The sequence below is a fragment of the Peromyscus maniculatus genome, chromosome 21 (genome assembly GCF_049852395.1).
Source record: "Peromyscus maniculatus bairdii isolate BWxNUB_F1_BW_parent chromosome 21, HU_Pman_BW_mat_3.1, whole genome shotgun sequence".
NCBI lineage: Eukaryota > Metazoa > Chordata > Mammalia > Rodentia > Cricetidae > Peromyscus > Peromyscus maniculatus.
Window position 1 is genome coordinate 25,654,842 of NC_134872.1, and position 23,183 is coordinate 25,678,024.

General features: G+C 42.6%; 1 protein-coding gene across 6 annotated transcripts in view; it reads left to right on the forward strand.

Annotated features, from left to right (window-relative positions):
* Positions 1 to 23,183, forward strand: part of Ccar1 (cell division cycle and apoptosis regulator 1) — a 51,826-nt gene continuing 28,643 nt past the window's right edge. For 2 of the 6 annotated variants that reach the window (XM_076557140.1, XM_076557144.1), the window contains exons 1-10: positions 1 to 138; positions 1,443 to 1,563; positions 7,423 to 7,595; positions 8,842 to 8,886; positions 10,095 to 10,127; positions 13,548 to 13,741; positions 17,044 to 17,158; positions 17,260 to 17,452; positions 20,542 to 20,671; positions 21,361 to 21,522. In XM_076557140.1, coding sequence (XP_076413255.1) covers positions 1,491 to 1,563; positions 7,423 to 7,595; positions 8,842 to 8,886; positions 10,095 to 10,127; positions 13,548 to 13,741; positions 17,044 to 17,158; positions 17,260 to 17,452; positions 20,542 to 20,671; positions 21,361 to 21,522 — 1,118 coding nt within the window. In that variant the 5' untranslated portion in view covers positions 1 to 138; positions 1,443 to 1,490. Of the gene's footprint in view, positions 145 to 779; positions 887 to 1,442; positions 1,564 to 7,422; positions 7,596 to 8,841; positions 8,887 to 10,094; positions 10,128 to 13,547; positions 13,742 to 17,043; positions 17,159 to 17,259; positions 17,453 to 20,541; positions 20,672 to 21,360; positions 21,523 to 23,183 lie in introns of those variants that run through there. The other 4 variants (XM_076557141.1, XM_006972731.4, XM_076557142.1 and 1 more) reach the window with 4 other exon arrangements.

Consider the following 23,183-nt stretch of genomic DNA (forward strand, 5'->3'; position numbering starts at 1 on the left):
AGGCGCCGCCCGTTCCCCCCCGCGCTGGGAGGAGGAGGAGGCGGCGGCGCGGCGCGGAGGAAGAGGCCGAAGTTGGCGCATGCGCCCGAGCCTGACGGCTTTTGAAATGGCTCCGGTGTTCAACCGGCCCCGACTCAGGTGAAGGTCTGGCCAGTGAGGGCTGGGCCGTGGCGCGGTGGTGGGAGGCCGAGCCCGGCCTGGGGCCGGCGGCCGCGGCGGGGGCCGGCGGAGGGGGTAGGGGCCGGGCCCGCGGTGGGAGGCGCGGGCGGGCCCTGGCGGCCGCGGCGGGGGCCCGGCGAGCGGCGGCCGCCGTCCCTTTTGTGCGGCTCGGAGCAGGCCCCGCGCGGCGGCCCGGCGCGCCCTTCCTCCCCCAACCCCCCCTACCTCCCCAGCGGGCGGCTCCCGGGTCCTCCGGCGGCGGCCTGCGGCTCCTCGGCCTGGGCCAGCGGAGGCCGTGGGAGCCCGGGCCGGCGCTGCCGCGGTGCCGAGTCCCAGCCCGGGCCCGGGCGCTGGGGAGTGTTTTCCGGGTTCGAGGCTCCCACAGACCGGCCCCAGGGCCTCGGGGACCGCGACGCCCGCGGGCTCCAGGGAGCGCCGTGGCGGTGGCCTGGGTCGCCGGGGTCCGTCTCCCGCGGCCGGCGTTCTCGGGAGGCCGGGACGGGGGGAAGATGGACGGCCCAGCCCGGCCCGTCGGGTCCGCCGCTGAGGATGCCAGGCCCACATCCTTTTTCTCTTTGGCTTTGGGGGAAGCGGGTCTTCGCAGTCCTGGCCCTTTTTTTTTTTTTTTTTTTGGAGCCGCGCGTTCTCTCCACTGCCTTCCCCCTCGCCGGAGTGGAGACGAGGGTGACAAAGGCCGCGGTGACTTCCCCAGGCCCTTCAAGTTAATGTTCGTTATTAACCTGGTATTCATCGATGGCTTTGCCCTTATGGGGGAGGGGGTGTCTGGACGCAGTTTCCGTTACCGATTGAACCACTGCCCGACCTCAGCCGGGCCCGAACACTCACTCAGGCTCGGCCCTGTGGGCCCATCCCGTTGCCCATTTGGGTTGTTTATGGACGGAGCCTCACTGTCTGGTCCCAGCCGTAACTCCAACTCCGTATAAACCAGGCTAGCCTGGAGTTCACAGAGATCCGCCTGCCTCTGCCTCCTGAGGGCTGAGATTAAAGGCGTGCGCCACCAAGGCCCTTCTGAAAATGTCACTGTAGTCCCCTGAAAGACATTCCTGTAAATCTACCCCTAAGGATACCTTTTAAATAGGGTATGCCTAGTGATCTTGTTGATAGTGTGTTTTGTTTTATTTTAAAGGTTCCAGTTTGCACACATTCTGTTTCCAGTTCTCCTTTGGAGCATGTCTTTAATATATCAACCGTTTCTCTAAAATAGCCTTTTGTGGCATTTGTAATATTGGTTGAACTTTGAAACGTGAATCCTTTCTTCATAGATATCTGTTATAGAAGAGAAACACGTGAAGGTTTAACCTCCTTGCATCATGGCTCAGTTTGGAGGACAGAAGAATCCACCATGGGCTACTCAGTTTACAGCCACTGCGGTATCACAACCAGGTCAGGCAACTGAACACTTACACTGTTGAGTGTGTGTGTGTGTGTGTGTGTGTGTGTGTGTGTGTGTAGGGGCTGTTTAGTTGTGATTTAAGTTAATGCATGGGACAGCAAAATGTTTCAAAATGTTGTATCCTTTATCTTTTAAGATACCTTTGAAAATTAAAACAACAACAAGAAAACCTATTCAGTTTAGCCTTTTTTTGGTCTTTGTATCTTAAGTGTTTTTAAATTAAGGCTAGAATACTGATGGGCTTTGTCATATTATCTTTATACTTGTGTTCTGGTTCTTTGTCCTCTACTGCACTTCTCATGTTGGTTTTGCATTTGATACAGCGTTTCCATTAGTAGGAATCCTTCAGGCATGGGCCACCACACCTGGCTACAGTGTTCAGATATCTTAAGTTTTCTTTTTTCTTCCGGTTTTTTGAGACAGGGTTTCTCTGTGTAGTTGGGCTGTCCTGGAACTTGCTCTGTAGATGAGGCTGGCCTTGAATTCACAGAGATCTGCCTGCCTCTGAAACTAAAAGTGTGCACTACGATACCAATAATTAAAATTGATTTAATTATGTTATAGAACATTAATTTATTAGGATGACCGTCCCTCTCTCCTGCCTTCCTTTCCTTTTTTTTTTTAAAATTAATTTATTTGTATTTTATGTACCCACATGTATGTCTGTGTAAGGATATCAGATTCCCTGGAAGACAGTTGTGAGCCGCCATGTGGGTGCTAGGATTAGAACTCAGGACCTCTGGAAGAACAGCCAGTGCTCTTAAACCCCTGAGCCATCTCTCCAGCCCCTCCCTTCCTTTTTTGTGGTGTTGGAGATTTAATCTATCTGAGGTTCAAATGGAATAAATTTTATTTAGGATGTTTTCAGTTTTAAGACATGTTTTTGGCCAGGCATGGTGGCACATGCCTCCAAAAAACAAAACAAAACAAAAAACAAACCTTCCAAAAGACAGAGCCAAACTTACAACAACAGCAATCAAAATAAAACAAAAAATACATACATTTTAAATATATCTAAATGACATAATTTATAAAATGTTTTATATAACTTTTTCTTAAAAATTTGTCTGTTTGTTTGTCTGTTTATTTATTTATTTATTTATTTATTTATTTATTTTGCTGGGCATTGTGGTGTATGCCTTTAATTCTAGCAGTCAGGAGGTAGAGGCAGGTGGATCTCTTTTAGTTTGAGATCCAAACAGGGAGTTCCATGACAACCAAGACTGCATAGAGACACCTTGTCTCAACATTCCCCCACCCCCTCAAATAATTTGTGTTTTTAAAAATTACATTTGTGTGTATCGCTCTGGGGTGAGAGTTTTGGGGGGAAATACTGCACATTTGGAAGTCAAGAGAAGTTGTGGAAGTTGTTTCTTTCCATCATGTATGATAGGTTGTCAGCCTTGGTGACAAGCACATTTACCCAGTGAGCCTTCTCACTTATTTATCATTGTGTGTATAATGAATATGAGTACAGGTGTGTGCTTGTGTGCGGTTAGAGGACAGCTTTTGGAAGTTGGTTCTTTTCTTCCATGATGGGTTCTGGGGATTGAATCCAGGTTGTCAGACTTGCATGGCAAGTGCATTTACCCATTGAATCATGTTGCTAGTTCACTTACGGTTTTCACTTGTTTGAATTTGATGCTGATATACTGACTCTATAAGAACTTAATTGCAGCTGGGCGGTGGTGGCACATGCCTTTAATTCCAGCACTCGGGAGGCAGAGCCAGGCGGATCTCTGTGAGTTCGAGGCCAGACTGGTCTGCAGAGCGAGATCTAGGACAGGCTCCAAAACTACACAGAGAAACCTTGTCTCGAAAAACTAAAAAAAAAAAAAAAGCACTTAATTGCTGGGGTCCTTAGAATTCAGGCTTAAGCAGTGCAGTGCTCGCACAGCACCCACAAAGCCGTGGGTTTGATTTCTGGCACCTCATAAACTGGGTGTGTTGCTGTATTCCTGAATGAAGCGCTTGTGAGGCAGAGGCAGGGGAATCAGAAGTTCACGTCACCCCGACCACACGTGGTCTTCTCTTTTAAAACAATATAGAGCTGGTCTTGGTGGTGCATTCTTCTAATCCCAGAACATTTAGGAGACAGAGACAGGTGGGTTTCCGTGAGTGTCTGGGCATCGTGGTCTACAAAGCAAGTTCCAGGACAGGCAGGGATGCATAGTAAGACCATGTCTTGACCAAAACAAACCAAAAAACAAACAATTGAAGTCCCAATAACTAATAGGCTAAAGAAATAAGTAGCTGTAAGCATCATAAAGGAATGCTTACAGTTTTAAAGTAAAGTTTAAAAAAAAAAAAGCCATTTTCCAGAGGCATAAAACCAAAAATAAATACATGAAAAACCATTTGTTATTTACTGTGGGTCTTTTGTTTGTATCCCCCACCCCCATCTCCCACCTGCTCGATGGCTTTGTCAGTGTTAGGCAGGCTTCATCAGAATCTTCAGTTTTTGTGTTGTGTATTTCTGTGTATCTGTATGGGTGGGTATGTGCAGGTCAAAGGACAGTTTGCAGTAGGTGAGCTGCTTCTATACCCACCATGTGGACTCCAAGGTTCAAAGCCATGTCTCAGGATTGGTAGCAAGCACCCTTATCCACTGGGTGGTTGTCTTAGTAAGATTTCTATTGCTTTGGTAAAAGACCAATCAAAAACAACTTGTTGTGGGGAGAATTTATTTCATCTAACAACTCACAGGCAGGAACTCAAGGTAGGAACCTAGAGCAGGAACTATTGCCTCACAGACTTGTCTATAGGCCCGTCATGGAGCAATTTTCTCAATTGTGGCTCCTTCTTAGATAACTCTAGTCAAGTTGACAAGGAAAAAAGAAAAGAACCAGGACAGTTGATAGCTTGTCAACTTGAACCACAAACACATTTTTCTATTTTAGGGTTATTGCTGTTATAAAACACTGACCAAAAGGGGAGGAAAGGGTTGATTTCATCTTACAACTCTCAGAAAAGTCAGGGCAGTATCTCAAGGTAGCAACCTGGAGGTAGAAACCATGGAGGATTGTTGTTACTGGTTGCTCCTTATAGCTAGCTCACTCTGCTTTTATATAGCACCTAGGACCACCAGCTCAGTGTGAGCCACACTAGACTGGGCCCTTCCTCCCACATCAGTCACTAAGAATTGTCCCACAGTCTTGAATAGATTGTCCCACAGGCTAATGTTGGAAGACTTTTTCTCAATTGTCTTTTACTGTGAAGAGACACAATGACCATGGCAACTCTTATAAAGGAAAACATTTAATTGGGACAGGCTTTATAGTTCAGAGGTTTAGTCCGTAGTCATGTCATCATGGTGGGAAGCATGTTGGAATGCAGGCAGACATGGTGCTGGAGAAGGAGCTGAGAGTTCTACATCTGGATCAGCAGGCAGCAGGAAAAAAGATTGAGCCACTGGGCCTGGCTTGTGCTTCTGAAACTGAAGCCCATCTCTAGTGACACACTTCCTTCAACAAAGCCACCGGTTAGTCCTAATCCTTTCAAATAATGCCACCCCCATGAGCCTATGGGGACCATTTTTATTCAATCCACCACAATTGTGGGTCCTTCAAGTTGACAAAAACAGCCAACCAGGACAGCAGTTTTGCCAGTTCCCTCTCTAGTGTTTTTAGACAAGATCTCTTGGAGTCCGGCTGGCCTTGAAATTGAACTCCTAATTTTCCTGTCTCGACTTTGCCACGTGTTCCAGCTGTATCACAACCCCCACATACCTATATCTATACGTGTATTTGGTTTTGTGTTTTGAGACCAGAGCTAAACTTGAATTTGCTCTGTAGCTAAAGGTGACCTTGAGCTTCAGTTTTCTGGCCTCTACTCCTAGTGCTGTCCTCACATGTGTGCTCCACTGCACCTGCTGGTGCTGTTGCTGGAGACCACACCCAGGGCTTTGGATGTGTGTGCTGAGCAGGCCTGAGCAGGCCTAAGCAGGCCTTCTGTCAGCCCAGTCTCATCCCCAGACCCCACCACTCGTTAAAAAGCTTGCTTTCTTTTTTTTTAAATTGTATTTATTATGTGTATGTGAGAGTGCAAGCATGTCACCGCTTTGATAGGGAGGTCAGAAGACAACTGGAGGGAGGGAGTTTTCTCCTTGTACCACGTGGATACTGGGGTTTCAAATCAGGGGTCAGGCTCAGCAGCAAGTCCCTTTACCCACTGAGCCATCTTGCTCGCCTTTTTTTTTTTTAATAATACTGGGGATGTGAAGTGACTTAATAGTAAGAATTCACATATCATTTTTTTCCTTTTTTTTAAAAGACCAATTATGTATTTTGGTTTTGGCTGTTTTGGGAATTATGTTGTGTGTGAGAGAGGGTGTTTGTGTGTGTGTGTGAGTCACTTCTTTAGGGCATGGGGTGGGTTGGAGGACAACTTTGTGGAATTAGTTCTTCATTCCACATTGGGTCATTGATGGTGCATTCATGGCAAGCACCATTACTCCTTACCATCTTAATAGCCTATGATATAGCCACACTATACAGCCTGGGCTCAGAACTCACTCTGTAGACCAGGCTTGGACTCACAGAGATCCACCTGCTTCTGACTCCCACGTGCTTCCCAAGAACTGAGATTAAAGGCTTGTACCACCACACTCAGCATAAAACGAATTTTTAAAATCTTATGCCTGTGTGTGTGTGTGTGTGTGTGTGTGTGTGTGTGTGTGTGTTAGCCTAGTATTCCTTTTGTAACCAAGGATTGCCTTTAACTCCTGCCTCCATCTCCCAAGGGCTGGGATTCTAGGTGTATATACTCCCACACCCTGCTTTTTTTCTTCTTAAGATTCTATTTGTGTGTATGCCTGTGAAGGCCAGAAGACATGTCAGATCCCTTAGAGCTGGAGTAGTTAGAGACAGTTGTGAGCCACCCAGAATGAGTGCTGGGAACCTAACACTGGTCTTCTTCCTGGAGGAACAGCAAATGTATGAATATGGCCTGTATCTGTGGGTATGTGCCACTTATATGCCTGGTCTCTTCAGAAATCAGAAGAGGGCATCATGAGCTGTCCTCTGGGTGCCCCAAACCAAACCTAGGTCTTCTATAAGATCAGCAAGTGTTCTTAACTACTGAGCCATCTCTTCAGCCCTTCCCCACCAGCTTTGAAGTCTTGAGTATGGATAAGAAGCATACTGCCAATCTGTTCCAGTGGAAAACTGTCAGGGATAATTCCTCCTAGCAGCTAGCTGTCCTTGTCTCATCTGCTTGTTGGCCTACTCACCAAGCAAGTGATCTGTCATTGAGCTAGTTTCCTGTCCTGGAGGAAATTGTAGGTTGGCAAAACAAGATTAAAATAAATAAACAATAAGATCTTTTCTGTCTGTCTGTCTGTCTGTCTCTCTCTCTCTTTTTTTCTTTTTTTTTTTTGCTTTTAAGAGAAGGTGTGCTATAGCCCAGTCTGCCCTGCATCATTTATGTGGTTTAGGCTAGCCTTAAAATCTTGGGTCCTTCTGCTTCCACCTCCTATATGCAGGGATTATAGCCATGTATTACCATACCTGGTTGAAAATGCTATTTATTTGTTTGTTAGTTTTTTGAGACTAGGTTTGTCTGTGTAACCCTTACTGTCTTGGAATTGATTATACAGACCAAGGTGGTTTCAAATTCACAGAGATCTTCCTGCATCTGTACACCCCCCTTCTAGTCCTGGGATTAAAGGTGTATGTCACCACATCCAGCTCTGAAAGAATACTTTTGATTTGAGTCTGGGTCTAGGTGAAGTTGGTTGTGTTACTGCAGGGTAGGTCAGTAGAGCCAGTTTTTCTTATATTTGCCATGGGAGATTCCTGCAAAGGGGCCAAGTAGTCTGATCCTTCTCCTCTCTTCTCATCTCACTTTAGCTGCACTAGGTGTTCAACAGCCATCACTTCTGGGAGCATCTCCTACCATTTATACCCAGCAGACTGCATTGGCGGCAGCAGGCCTTACCACACAAACGCCAGCAAACTACCAGTTAACACAAACTGCAGCGTTGCAGCAGCAAGCTGCAGCTGCTGCAGCTGCATTACAGCAGGTGAGTTTTAATGAGGTGATAAAAATGATGGTCCTTTGTTTTCTCTTTCATTTGTTCCTTTCTTTTGTTTTTGCCACAGGCTGTCTTCATTGTTCATGTTGGCCTTGAACTCATTGAATCTCCTACTTAGCATCTCAAGTTTTTTTTTTTTCTTTGTTTCTTTTGTTTTGTTTTGTTTTGTTTTTTGAGACAGGGTTTCCTTGTGTAATTTTGGTGCCTGTCCTGGATCTTGCTCTGTAGACCAGGCTGGCCTCGAACTCACAGATACCTGCCTGCCTCTGCCTCCCCAGTGCTGGGATTAAAGGTGTGCGCCACGACCGCCCAGCACCTCTGTGTTTAAAACAATGAAGATTATAGATTAAAAAAATTCTATGTGTAGCGCATACCTTTAGTCCCAGCAATTGGGAGGCAGAGCCAGGCGAGTCTCTCTGAGTTCAAGGCCAGCCCAGTCTACAAAGCCAGTTCCAGGACAGCCTGGGCTACCAAAGAAACCCTGTCTCGAAAAACCAAAAAAAAAAAAAAAAAAAAAAAAAAAAAAACCCACAACTACACATACAGGAAGTTTCTTTCTGGTATTAAAAATCATACTGTAGCAGGGCAGTGGTGGCACATGTCTTTATTCCCAGCACTAAGGAGGCAGAGGCAGGTGGTCTCTATGAGCTCGAGGATAACTTGGTCTACAAAGTGAGACAGCAAGAGTTAGACTGTGGCTTTTCTTGGTGGCACATAACTATCATCTCAGCACTTGGGGAGACGGAGAATATTGAGTTTGAGGCCTTACTGGAGTGCATAGCAGGTCTCTATCTGAATCCAAACAACAGAATTGTTTCTGTGCTCAGCACAGAGTGTAGTTGTGTAGTCAAAAATGTTAAATTCTTTGTTTATTTTTTTCAAGATAGGATTTCTCTGTGTAGCCTTGGCCGTCCTGGAACTGTCTCTGGAGACCAGGCTGACCTCAAACTCAACAGAGATCTGTCTGCCTCTGCTTCCCAAATGCTGAGATTAAAGGTGTGCACTACCACTGCCCGTCAGAATCTTAAATTCTTAACGTTTCTGAGTTGTTTATATATACCTTAACTATTTTATGAAAAATTCTGGTTTCAATGGCTCTTAGAGTATAAGTAACCACCATTTTGTTAATTTTAGATGAAGTATCACTGGTTTAGAAAATTTCGATGTAGTTTTTATGCATTACTTTGAAAATGAATAAGCTTAACCTTGTTTTTCCTTTAATAATCTTTTTCAGCAATATTCACAACCTCAGCAGGCCTTGTATAGTGTGCAACAACAGGTTAGTGTAAACTTTTTGTTAAAAACTGATTTAAAAACAGCGATTTCCCTGTTCCTCCACATTAAAGTAATACACTTGAAATTCATTCTCACTATCTACCTGTGATTTTTCTTTTTTCACTTTTTTTTTTCCCCTAGAACTGAGGACTGAACCCAGGGCCTTACGCTTGCTAGGCAAGTGCTCTACCACTGAGCTAAATGCCCATCCCCTTAAGTGTGATTTTTAATCCTTCAGTTAGATAGGGAGCAGCTAAATCCACATGAAACCCAACATACCATTTCTCCCACCCCCAGACAAATCAGCTTTTAAAAATTTGACTAAATATAATTGTATTTTGAGACGGACTCACACTGTGTAGCCAAGACCTGGGACTCCTATGGAAACCAGGCTGTCTTGGAATTACAGAGACCCGCCTACCTTTGCCTCCCAAGTGCTGGGATTAAAGATGTGCACCATCACAGTGGGTCCCAACTTCTTTCTTTTTGTTAAATGTGGTTTAATATTTAGTTATTGAACGAGTTACTGTCAAATGTGTAGTTTGAAATAGTTGTCAGTAACATTGTAATTATTTATGTGTTGTTTTCACATTGTTTTAATAAATAAGCTAATGTGTAAAACCAAGATTTGGGGTCTGGAGAGATGGCTCAGTGGTTAATAGCACTTGCTGAGTCCTCCAGAGGCTCTGGGTTCAATTCTCTGCACCCACATGATGGCTCATAACTCTTTAACTCTAGTTCTAGGGTTAGATTCCCAGTACCCATGTCCAGTGGATCACAAACACCTGGAACTCCATCTCTTGGAAATCTGGTTCCCTCTTTTGAATCTGCCTCTGCCTCCACAAGGCATGCTCTTGGTACACAGTTATACATCTTAGGCAAAACACCCATCCACAGAAGACAAAATAATATATATGTTTTTAAAGATAAAATTTTGAAAAGCAAGAATACCACTATAGGGCTGGAGAGATAGCTCAGAGGTTAAGAGCACTGGCTGTTCTTCCAGAGGTCATGAGTTCAATTCCCAGCAACCACATGGTGGCTCACAATCATCTGTAATGAGATCTGGTATCCTCTTCTGACCTGCAAGTGTATATGCAGACAGAACATTGTATACATATAAATAAATAAATCTTAAAAAAAAAAAGAATACCACTATAAATCATTTCTGAAAGAGCAATCTTGACTGATCTTGTTTTTTCTTACTTTCAGTTACAGCAACCCCAGCAGACAATTTTAACACAGGTTAGTCTGGTGTTAATTTATTTCTTTTGAGCATCTGAGTTAAGTTTAATTTCTGTTGTAGGTTTTCAATAGGAGTTAAAAGATACTTGTGGATTTATGTGATAACATTGGGATATTTATTTATTGTTAGATAAAGATGCAAAGTGTGCTAGTGTGTTTTGTGTTGAGAATAGTGTATTGTGTATTATATGCTTCCAACTATTTTAAAGGAAGGAGTAAAATATGTTTTGTTTTTATGTACAGATATAGATAAAACTCCAAATAATAGCCAATAGGAGGTAGCTTCCTTGGTAGGAAACTGGGTATCTGAAGCTGCTTCGATAGCATAGAAGCTTTTTTCCTTGTAATTCCTTGTGCAGTTCCTCCCCCACCCCCCAAGACAGGGTTTCTCTGCAGTTTTGGTGCCTGTCCTGGATCTTGCTATGTAGACCAGGCTGGCCTCGAACTCAGAGATCCGCCTGGCTCCTTGTGCAGTTTTAAGTTGTGAATATGTCACTTTGTTTTGTGTTCTGAAGATAAGTCTCTTGTATTCTAGGCTAGCCTCAACTGGCTATGTAGCCAAGGATGACCTTGAATTACTTGTCTTCCTGCTTCCCAACTCCCTGGTGCTAAGATTACATGCATGTTCCACTACATTTATAAAGTGCTGGAAATTTGTGTCAATGAAGTGGAGAACACATAGAAGTACATTTCATGTCTTATTCTGGCCTCCATGTTTATACATGTGTGTGTGCACACCAGCACATTCTCATATGCATGATATATACACCACATACACAAACACACACATTTGGCAAGCACTCTAGCAGTTAAGTTACATCCTCAGACTCTGGATTTTTGTTTGTTTGTTTGTTTGTTTGTTTTAAACAAACGTCGGACTAGAGAGATGGCTGAGCATGCAATTAAGAGCAACTCTTCCTGGGACTGACATCTAGTTTCTAGTACCCATGTCTCACAGCTGACTATAACTAACTAGTTCCAAGTACTCTGATGCTCTCTTTTGACCTCATTGGGCAGCACCACATGCACACATACAGATACACACTCATTCACATAAATAAAAAAATAAAACTCTTAAAATATAGGTATATGCTTTCAATCCCAGCATTAGGGAGACAGGTAGGTCTCTGAGTTTAAGTCCTCATAGTGAGTTTCAGGCTAGCCTGAGCTACAAAGTGAGATCCTACTTAAAACAAACAAACAGGAAAACCCCACTGATAACACTTCAATTTTCTTCCTTACATAAAGAATTAAAATTGGTTCTAGCTTGGTGATACACACCTGTAGTCCTGGTACCCAGGCAAGGGATCCCAGATTAGATGAGCAATTTGGACTACATAGTACCTATGTTATAAATGAAACAAACAAAAGCCAAATTAGCCCTGGGGTACTCGCTCAGTGTGTATGAGGCCTGGTTTGATCCTCAGGACTCATACACACATATTTGAACATATACCACAGAAGAAGATGTAAAATGGATAAATATCTAATTCATTTTCTTTAAAAAAAAAAAGTTAGTTACTTCCTAAGTATGTGGTGTTGTGTGTTTGGATGCAAGTTGAGATCAGAGGATAATTTGCAGGTTCTGAGGCTTGTGCTCAGGTCATCAAGCTTGGTGACAAATCTGTTGAGCTGTTGAGCCCTATCTCTTGACTCCTAGCTTGTATTTTCAGTCCCTGGAGAGAACTCTCCAGTTAAGCCAGGCGGTGGTGGTGCATGCTTTTAATCTCAGCACTTGGGAGGCAGGTGGATCTCGGTGAATTCAGGGCCAGTCTGGTCTACAAAGTGAGTTCCAGGACATCCAGGGCAGTTAGCTATACAGAGAAACTTTGTCTGAAACAAAACAAAACCTCTCCAATTAACTGGAAAGCTATAGAAGTGTCTCTCCTTAGAACAAATATCTCCCAGACTACGCCTGGAAGCATTGGCATGCTGGGAAGTTAAAGACATTTCATGAGATGGTAACTTTGTTCAAATTAAAGAAATGCTGGGTTCTTTTACTATATTTAGGACTTTGCTGTAGCTGAAGTTTTCCTGTGTTCTACCTGGCCCGTGGTTAGGACAAATCTCTCTTACCCACCATCCGGCAGTCACTTGGACTCAAGTAAACACAGAGACTTGTATTACTTATAAACTGTATGGCTGTGGCAGTCTTCTTGCTATCTAGTTCTTATATATTAAATTAACCCATTTCTATTAATCTATAAGTTGCCACGTGGCTTGTGGCTTACCGGTACTTTACGTCTTGCTTCTCATGGCGGTGGCTGGCAGCATCTCCTGACTCCCAGCCTTCCACTTCCCAGAGTTCTCCTCTCTCTTACCCTGCCTATACTATACTTCTGCCTGGCTACTGGCCAATCAGTGTTTTATTTATCAATCAATCAGAGCAACACATTCACAGCATACTTGAAAGACATCCCCAACACTTTGCTAAGTCTTTAACAGAAGCATTGGTTGGTTGCTTGGTCTTTTGAGTTAGGATATCATAGTAGTTGCCCTGGCTTAAGCCTATGGCAATTGAGTGTTTTGTTTTTTTGTTTTTTTAACTCTTTTTAAGCCCACTGCCCAGCTCCCAAATAAATCACATGGAGGCTTATTCTTTCTTATAAATGTCTGGCCTTAGCTTGGCTTGTTTCTTGCCAGCTTTTCTTAAATTATCCCTTCTACCCATTGCTTCTGGGCTTTTATCTTTCTCTATTTTTGTTTACTTTTCTTTACTTTTTTTCTTTGTGGCTGGCCCTTGATGTCCTCTTCTCCTTCTTCTCTGCTCCTTGACATTCTCTCTGCCTGCCAGTCCCGTCTATTTCTTTCTGCCCAGCTATTGGCCCATTCAGCTCTTTATTAGACCATCAGGTGTTTCAGACAGGCAAAGTACCACAGCTTAAACAAATGCAACATAAAACAATGCAACACATCTTTGTATTGGTAAACAAATGTTCCACAGTATATACAAATGTAACACATCTTAAAATAGTATTCTACAACAGTTGAGCCTCATGCCTCAGCTTCCTATATGCTGGGATTATGACTATAATCCTCCATACACGGGGTTCAGAATGTGTGTGTGTGTAAATGTGTGTGCACACACATATACATGCATACATATACTTGTACGTGTTTGAGGTGAGCAGATGACAACCTTGGGTGTCACCTACTGTTTTGTTTTGTTTGAGACAGGATCTCTCACTGCCTTGGAACTCATACTGCAGGCTAAACTGTCTGGTCACTGAGCTGGAGTAGCTTCCTTCTTCCAGCTCTTCAGATTATAAGCAATAAGCAACATGCCTAATATTTTTTTTTCCAGTTTGTTTTGGGAATGGAGCTATTTCTTGACTAGTATAATTCATGAGTTTACAGTCATTTGTGCTGTTTCTTTTAGACAATTACTAGTCTTAATGTGATGTTGCTTTTGTTCAATAGCCAGCTGTTGCATTGCCCACAAGCCTTAGCCTGTCTACTCCTCAGCCTGCGGCACAGATCACTGTATCCTATCCAACACCAAGGTCCAGTCAGCAGCAAACTCAGCCTCAGAAGCAGCGTGTTTTCACAGGCGTGGTTACAAAGCTACATGATACATTTGGATTTGTGGATGAAGATGTATTCTTTCAGCTTGGGTAAAAGCTTCATTAGACATGTAGTAACACTTTCTCAATCATGGAAAAAATTAGAGTTGTTTTTTTGTTTTGTTTTGTTTTGTTTTGGGTTTTTGGTTTTTTCGAGACAGGATTTCTCTGTGTAGCTTTGGAGCCTGTCCTGGATCTCATTTTGTAGACCAGGCCTCGAACTCACAAAGATTTGCCTGGCTCTGCCTCCCAAGTGCTGGGATTAAAGGCGTGCGCCAATGTATATCTTTTAAAAATAAACTTACATTTATTTATGTGTGTCTGGGGGTGGTGGGGTTACACACTGGTGGAGGTGAGAGGTGGAAGATGGTTCTCTCCTGTCATGTGGGTTCCAGGGATCAGGTTCAGTCCTCAAGCTTGGAAGTAAGTGCTCATTGATCCCTTTGTAATTCTTTATAAATGTTTGTCAGTTAGGTGTCAGTCCTAGTGACATTCATGTTCAGGCTCCGAATAAAATTAGAGATTGAGGCAGGTGTGGTAGCACACACTCACCTTAAATCTCTGCACTTGAATGGCAGAGGCAGGTGAATGTCTGTGACTTCCAGGCCAGTCTGTTCTACATAGTGAGTTCCAGAACAGCAGGGACTTTGTAGAAAGACCTTTGCCTCTAAACAAACAAACAAATAAGATGGAGGTTGAAATAGCCTTTTAAAATCTAATATTATTCTATTTTTTACATATTTAATACTGACTAAAATTATTTTCCCAATTGTATGTGTGTGTATAATTTGTACATAAGCATATTCGTGCTTTGAAGGAAAGATATGTTCAGCTGAGCATGTATTTGTGTAGGCCAGAGGTTGGCTTTGTTCTTTTTTTTTTTTTTTTCCCCAAGATTTATTTATTCTGTATACAGTGCTCTGTCTGCATGTATCCTTGCAGGCCAGAAGAGGGCACCAGATCTCATTACAGATGGTTGTGAGCCAAAATGTGGTTGCTGGGAATTGAACTCAGGGCCTCTGAAAGAATAGCCAATGATCTTAACCATCTCTCCAGCCCTTGTTGTTCTTTTTTATATATAATTTGTTTAAATTTATTTTATGTGCGTTGGAGTAAAGGTGTCAGTTAACCTAAAACTGGAGTTACAGACAGTTGTGAGCTGCCATGTGGGTGCTGGGAATTGAACCCTGGTCCTCTGGAAGATGGCTCTTAACTGCTGAGCCATCTCTCCAGCCCCGGCTTTGTTATTATTTATTGTTCTCCATCATATCTTTATTTTACTTTATTTCACTTGGAATTTACCATCTCTGCTAGACTGGCTAGCCTTTAAGCCCCTGGGATCTATCTGTCACTGCCCTCCTAATTCTGTGGTTATGGGTGTATGCCACCATGCCTAGCTTCCGTGTGGGTTCTTGGGATCCAGACTTGAGTCTTCATCCTTGTACAGCAAGCACTTTACCCAATGAATTGTCTCCTCTACCCCTAAAAATTAGGGCAGTGGTTGTTTCAAGATAGGATCTCATTGTGTAGCCCTAGCTGGCTTGGAATTCACTGTTATGACTGGGCTCACAGTGAACTCAGAGATCCATCTATCTCTTCCTCCTGAGGCTTGAGATTAAAGGTGTTTTCCACCACGTCTGCCAAAGAACATTAAAATTTTTTTTGTGTGTGTGTGGTTGTTTTGTTTGATTGGTTTTTTGATACAGGGTTTTACTGTGTAGACTTGGCGGACCTAGAACTTGCTCTGTAGACCAGGCTGGCTTTGAACTCTTAGATATCTACCTTCCTCTGCCTTCTGAGTGCTAAGATTAAAGGTGTGCACCACCCTGTCCATCAAACATTTATTTTCAATTCCCCCCCCCCAATTAATTGTATCAAGTTTTTAATGTTCTTTGTTTTGTTTTGAAAACAGTTTTCCTGTGTAGCTTTGGAGCCTGTCCTGTCCTTGAACTTGTTCTGTAGAGCAGTGATCTGCCTGCCTCTGCTTCCTGAGTGCTGGGACTAAAGACATGCCACTATTCCTAGCTCTGACTCACTCTTTTGAAACAGGGTTTATCACTGAACCTGGAACTAGGCTAGTAGTCAGCAAAACCCAGTGATCCTTTGTCTCCAGTCTTGACAACACTGTGGCTGCAGGTGTGTGGAAGGAGCCACGCCTGACTTCCCACGTGGACTCTACTATCTGAACTCAGGTCCTTATGCTTGCCCAGCCAGGGCTGTTGCCCACTTAGCTGAGGTCATTTTAATGAACTTCCTTAGAAGTAAGTGCTGTGTTAGGGAAGCTAATTATTAATTATTGCTCAAGGTTTTTGTGTTGTTGCACCTCCTTTATTCCATCTTCTCTAAAATCTTCCACTTAGGTTATTATAAAGACAGATTTGTGCATGGAGGAGCATTGAGAAAACAGAAGGGCACATTGTTCCTGTACTTGAAACCTCCTTGTTCCCATATAGCGAAAGGTGAAATGTACTCAGTTTAAAGATGAGTCTAGGATTGGAGAGATGTCTCTGCATTAAGAGCATACCACGATCCTGCACAAGACGGCATCCATGTCAGTGCCTCACAGTTGCCTGTAACTCCAGCTCCAGGGGGATTTGATACCTCTGACTTCTCGGGTACCAATTCATCTAAGCACAACCACAACAAACCCATAACAGATGATTAAAAATAAAAAGAAATCTTTAAGGGCTGAGTAATTTAAAGTACTTGTTATTCTTACTGAAGCCCCATGTCTGGTTTCCATCACCTGCATTGTGGTTCCCAACCCCCTGTAATTCTAGTTCCAGTGATCAGACACCCTCTTCTGAGCTCTGTGGGCCTTGCCGCGCACGTGGTCTACATTTTTATGTGCAGGCAAAACATTTATACAATTACATAAATTTTAAACATCTTTAAAAGATAAATAAACAAGGAGCCGGGCGGTGGTGGCGCACACCTTTAATCCCAGCACTCGGGAGGCAGAGCCAGGTGGATCTCTGTGAGTTCGAGGCCAGCCAGGACTACCAAGTGAGTTCCAGGAAAGGCGCAAAGCTACACAGAGAAACCCTGTCTCGAAAAACAAATAAATAAATAAATAAATAAATAAAAAACCATAAATGTACTATCCAGGCTTCCATTTTAGTGGTAATATACTTTAAAATCACTATAGCCTCGAAAGGCAGAATCAGATCTCTGCGAAGCCAGCCTGATAAATACAGTGAGTCAAAGCTCTGTAAAGGAGACCCTGTCACCTAATGAAAAGAAAAGAAGGAAAACAAATAAACAGAAAGTATATAAATCTTTTTTGTGTGAGAAGATCTATTCAATGGTATATAAATCATTTTTGTGTTTATATTCACCCTTTTTCCCCCCAGTGCTGTTAAAGGGAAAACCCCTCAAGTTGGTGATAGAGTATTGGTCGAAGCAACTTATAATCCTAATATGCCTTTTAAATGGAATGCGCAAAGAATTCAGACACTACCAAATCAGGTACAGAGTTATTGACTTCGGTACTATAGAAACTGATACCTGACTTTGCTGGTTTACAATGTAATTTCTTTTTTTATTTATTTATTTTCGTTTGTTTTTAGAATCAGTCCCAAACCCAACCTTTACTGAAGACTCCTACTGCTGTTATTCAGCCGATTGTGCCACAGACGACATTTGGTGTTCAGGCACAGCCCCAACCCCAGTCGTTACTGCAGGCCCAGATTTCAGCTGCTTCTATCACACCACTCCTGCAGACACAGCCGCAGCCCTTATTACAGCAGCCGCAGCAGAAAGGTATGAAATGTAACGTATCACTGCTTTGTTTCTGATCAATGAGACGTTTAAACTAAACAGTGAGGACATACTGCTAATACGAAGATATCATGCGCCAGGCAGCGGTGGTGCACACCTTTAATCCCAGCACTCGGGAGGCAGAGCCAGGTGGATCTCTGTGAGTTTGAGGCCAGCCTGGGGTACCAAGTGAGTTCCAGGAAAGGCGCAAAGCTACACAGAGAAACCCTGTCTAGAAAAACCAAAAAAAAAAAGAAGAAAAGAAAAAAGCGAAGATATCATGGACTTTGAGGAGACGTGAAAGGAAGCTTAAGTATCATGAATAGAACATTTTCTGCTTTATGGGTTTTTAGGACAGAGTTCCTCTGTGTAGCCCTCGCAGCCCTGGAACTAGTTTTTTAGACCAGGCTGGCCTTGAACTCACTGAGATCTGCCTGCCTCTGCCTCCTGAGTGCTGGGGTTAAAGGAGTGTGCCACCACCACCTGGCATACAGGGACAATTTATGTCTTAGCCATTGATTTGTAGGTACATTAAAAAAGCAGCGTATATGCGTGTAAACGTGTGTCCAAGAGTGCACGTGTGGAGGTCAGAGGACAACTTTGCAGAAGCATTTTCTCCTGCCTTTTCTAAGGTTCTAGGTGTAGAACTCAGGCTTGTGGCAAGAGGTCTACCCACTGCTGAGACATCTCACTAGCCCTATGCTACTTTGTTTTTGATTGCTGTTTACATTTTGTTATTTGAGAAAGGGTCTTATATAGCCCAGGCTTGCCTAAATTCACTCTATCCAAGCATTATTTTAAACCCCAGGTCTTTCTGCCTCTACTTAACAAGTCCTAAGATAATTTATTTTGGTTTTCATCATTACATCTATGGATTCTTTTGGAATGTTCTTTTTTAATTCCTTGTGATTTTTTACCTTGTCATAGAAACTTAAGGGGAAGTACAGATTCTTATGGCTGATGCTTTGTACCTCATGCTGTGTCCTTTTAGATGCTTTCAGTTATCCCAGTGGTACTGGTCCTGGGTTTGATTTCTTGCAAGTGTCAGTAGCCGGAGATTTCTCTGGTTTAAAGGAATCCTTCTTCCCCTGTATATGAATAATCTCCCAATTGGTATTTTAGTGTTCTCTGACTATCTTATTCCATAGTATTCATTGATTCAGTGTATATACATCAGGTGTTGGGAAACCTTGGCCCTTGATTTTTAACTCGTAGTTTGAGTAATACTGATACTGAACAAATTTTAAAGGAAAAATACACACACACACACACACACACACACACACACACACTCACCTGCCCCACCATAACATGAATTCCTAAATGTTCTAAATAAAAATCCCAGAGGCAGATATTGGGGTAAATGCTGAAAGATCAGAGAGACAAAAGAACAAGCCACATCTTACCTCTAGGACTCCTCAGCCTGAAAAAACCTCTAGCTGAAAGGAACACTTCTCCCAAAAAGTCTTTGGTTCCTGTGTCGTCCTTATATACCTTTCTCCACCCAGCCATCACTTCCTGGGATTAAAGGCATGTGTGCTTCCTAGTACTGGGATTAAAGGTGTGTGCCACCACTGCCTGGCTCTGCTTCTCTCCTAGACTGAGTCAATCTCATGTAGTCCAGGGTAGCTTTGAACTCAACAGAGATCTAGACGGATCTCTGCCTCCCAAGTGGTAGGATTGAAGGTGTGTACCACCACTGCCTGGCATCTGTGTTTAACTTATGGCTTCTTCTGTTCTCTGATCTTCAGGCAAAATTTATTAGGGTACACAATATATCACCACACCACCCCAACCCACTCTACCCTTTTTTTTTTTTTTTTTCCTTGTTCTTTTTGGTGTTTTGAGGCAGTTTTCTTTGTGTAACCCTGGCTGTCCTAGAATTCACTCTGTAGACCAGACTGGCCTCAAACTCAGAGATCCACCTGCCTCTACCTCCTAAGTGCTGTTATGAAAGGCGTTGTACGCTGCCACAAGCTGGCTGGAAAAATGTCTTTTTAGTTATTTTTTGTTTGTTTCCTTTTGTTTTAAAATATATTCTAAAGTCTTCATAGAATTATGGAATGTTGAAAAGGAGATGAGAATTTAAATTTTGCATTGTCTAGACCACCTTCTGACACCAAGGGCACAAGCCACAAATATGGTACACATATGTACAGATAGGCAAAGAAGTACAATGCTCGATTTCTCTAGGGAAGGATTTGGTTCTCTAGGGAAGGACCTGGGTTTGGTCCTCAGCACCATCCAAAAAAATAAAACTAGTTGTAATGATAAGACCAGCCAGCCATGGAAAAAAATCTGTTCTTTTGGTCTGCATCCCCTTTCCACTGATTGATTACAGTCAATATTGATGGTTCTAGATTTGAGAAGCCAAAGGCAGTTTTGTTTGCAACAGAATTTCATTAGAATTCTCCTGGTTGGTTTTTTTTTTTTTTTGAATACAGGGTCTCACCATGTAGCCCTGGCTGTCCTGAACTTTGTTACATATACCAGGGATTTGAACTCACAAAGATCTACCTGTTTCTCTCTCCCACATGTGCTAGAATTAAAGGTGTGAACTCATCACACGTGGCAATGAAGAACTTTGATACACAGTCTACTTGCTTGGTTTTGTCTTTTTTTTTTTTTTTTTTTTTTTTTTTTTCTGGACAAGGTTTCTCTGTGTAGCCCTGGATGTCCTGGAACTCCCTCTGCAGACCAGGCTGGCCTCGAACTCCCAGAAGTTTGCCTGCCTCTGCCTCCTGAGTGCTGAGATAAAGGAGTGCACCAATACAGCCCAGCTATATTCTACGTTTTGACATAGATTTATCCCTAGTCTGCTTCCATTGTACTTTCAAAGAAGTTGACTTAAAGTCCTATGTGGAAAAGTAGATAACTATGTTATTTTAAAAAGGAAATTTTTATGTTTTGGCACCAGGGAGAAACCACTAAACAATACCTCTTCCTTTAGAAATAACTATGTATTTTGTTGACTTGGGAAACTGACCACTTGGGTGAACCCACTCACTTGGTTATCTATCTTCCTCAGCCTTGTGGTGTGTGCTGAGCTTTGTTTAATGAACTGTTCTGTTTTTCTTCTCTGTCCTTTGAAGCTGGCTTATTGCAGCCTCCTGTCCGAATAGTGTCACAGCCTCAGCCGGCCCGGAGACTAGATCCGCCGTCTAGATTTTCAGGACGAAGTGACCGCGGGGATCAAGTACCTAATAGGAAAGATGACCGAAGGTATGTTTGAAAGTAACTTGTGGGCTGGAGAAATGGCTTCAAGGTAAGAGCACTGTTTGCTCTGCCGTGGACCCAGGGCTGGTTCCCAGCATCCATGTGGTGGCAGTTCTGAGGCTTCTGATTCTCTCCTCTGCCTTTCTCAGGCATGCATGTGGTGCACACGCACGCAGACAAAGTACTCGTAGACATAAAATAAAAAACAAATTAGAAGTTCCTCTAAGTTCAAGGCCTGAAACAATCCTGGACTACATAGTGAGTACCAAACCAGCCTGGTCTATATAACAAGACTCTGTCAAAAATTAACAAATAAATAAGTAAAAGAAAGAAAAAAATTAGAACCATTTATTTGTGTTTAACTATACAGCCTTGGGTGGCCTGGAACTTCTAGATTCACTTGCCTCTGCTTCTGAGTGCTAGGATTACAGGTGTATACCGCCATGCCTGGCAAGTGCTACTTCATAATGCCAATGAATATGAGTGATTTTATTTTTACTGCATTTATTTCATTTGCGTCTGGTCCCATGCCATGGTATATATGTGAAGGTCAGAGGAAAACTAGGGGGAGTGTGTCCTCTTCTACCGCGTGGGTTCTGGGAATGAAACTCGGGTCCTCAGGCCTGACAGCAGAGCCTGCACCTGCTGAGCCATCCCGTGGGCCCCAGAGTGATTTTAGACATCCTTGCTTTAAGTCGTGAAAGGGACAGAGAAAGACGCAGATCCAGAGAAAGATCACCTCAGAGGAAACGTTCCCGGGAGAGGTCACCCCGCAGAGAAAGAGAGCGATCCCCTCGGAGAGTCCGACGTGTTGTGCCCCGCTACACAGTGCAGTTTTCAAAGTTTTCTTTAGATTGGTGAGTTTCCCTGCCGTGTTCATTCGTTTGTTTGTTTGATTTCATTATTAGTGTCATAGTTTTGTGTAGTTTGGTATAGAATATAATGGTGGATATATTTTCTTAGAAAATTTATTTAGTAACATTTTGTGCTATTTATATGAGGGCAGAAATGCAGTTTGAATTTGGAATGTAGTTCTGTATAAAGAGAATTAATTTTGGATGCACATTTAGGATAGCAGCTACTTAAACGACGCAACTGTGGTTTGGGGGTATAGTTCAGGACTAGAGTGTTTGTCTAATGTTGGAGGCTCTTGATTCGGTCCCAGTTCCAAAACCAACCAATAAGTAAGCAAGCTTCTAGAGAACACTTTTTTGTAATAAAATTTTTCTTTAAGGTTAGAATCATATAGGATCAGGATTTACTGATAAATTCACAAATAGTCCATTCTATGATGAAGATATAATAAAATTGTCTAGCCAGTTTTAAGATTAACTGTGGCAGGGTACTGAAATATAGAAACATTGACCTATTATATACATACACAAACTTGTACAATTTACATGCTTGTGTCTTTAATGGATTAACCCTTAGAATCTGAAGTGAGAAGGAAGTAACTAAATTTCTCAGCTCATCTACAAAATCTCATACAAACTTAGAGAATTAACATGAAGTTTAATTAAATATCTGTAGCACTTGACTTAGTGTAGAACAGTTACAAATCCTCTGTAATTCATGGTGGTAGTGAGCAGTATGGTACACCTAGATCATAGATAACAGGTGGAAAAAAGATGAACAGATGGATGTGATGGCATATGCCTTTAATAACAGCGCTTGGGAGGCAGAGACGAGTGGATCTCTGTGAGTTGGAGACCAGCTGAGTCTACATACCAAGTTCCAGAACAACCAGTACTACATAGAGATGCTGTCCTAAAAATCAAAATGAAAAAATCCAGCCGGGCAGTGGTGGCTCACACCTTAATCCTAGCACTCAGGAGGCAGAGCCAGACAGATCTCTGAATTTGAGGTTTGCCTCGTCTACAAAGTGAGTTTTAGGACAGCAAGGGCTACACAGAGAAACCTGTCTTAAAAAAACAAACAAAAAAAAAATTAAAAAAATCACAGATTAACAGTAAAATTAAAAACATTGTGTTTAGAGCTGTTCAGCATTTGTACAAGTAGCTATGTCTGTTTCTGTGACCTGAGGCTGTTTCTACCTTTCAAAAAAGGATAACGTGAACGTTCATGATATTAGCCTATCAAATGTTAAAATTTCTGTACATTAAGTTCTGATTAGGAAACTAAGTATTTGTTATTTAATGCCCAGAAAATTTTACCTTGATATTGTTATATAATTGGGGTGAAATCAGCAAGTATTTTTACATTATAGTAGTGTTTTTTTAATCTGTGCTTACTCTTACATAGTTGGAATATCTCAGAAAAACCCAAAAGGATCCAAAAACACTTCCCCAGCCTCCAAAATAGTGCTACATGGAGAATTATTTTCTCCCATCTGTTGTCAGTATCCAGTTTTTCTCTGAAAAGTTGTTGATAGAATATGAAATACACTAACCTAGTTCTTTCCAGTTAGACTTCCACAATTTCCAGAAGATCAGGTGAACCAATTGCAAATAAAAGGGTTTTTTTGTTTGTTTTTATTTTTCTTTGATACAGGGTTTTT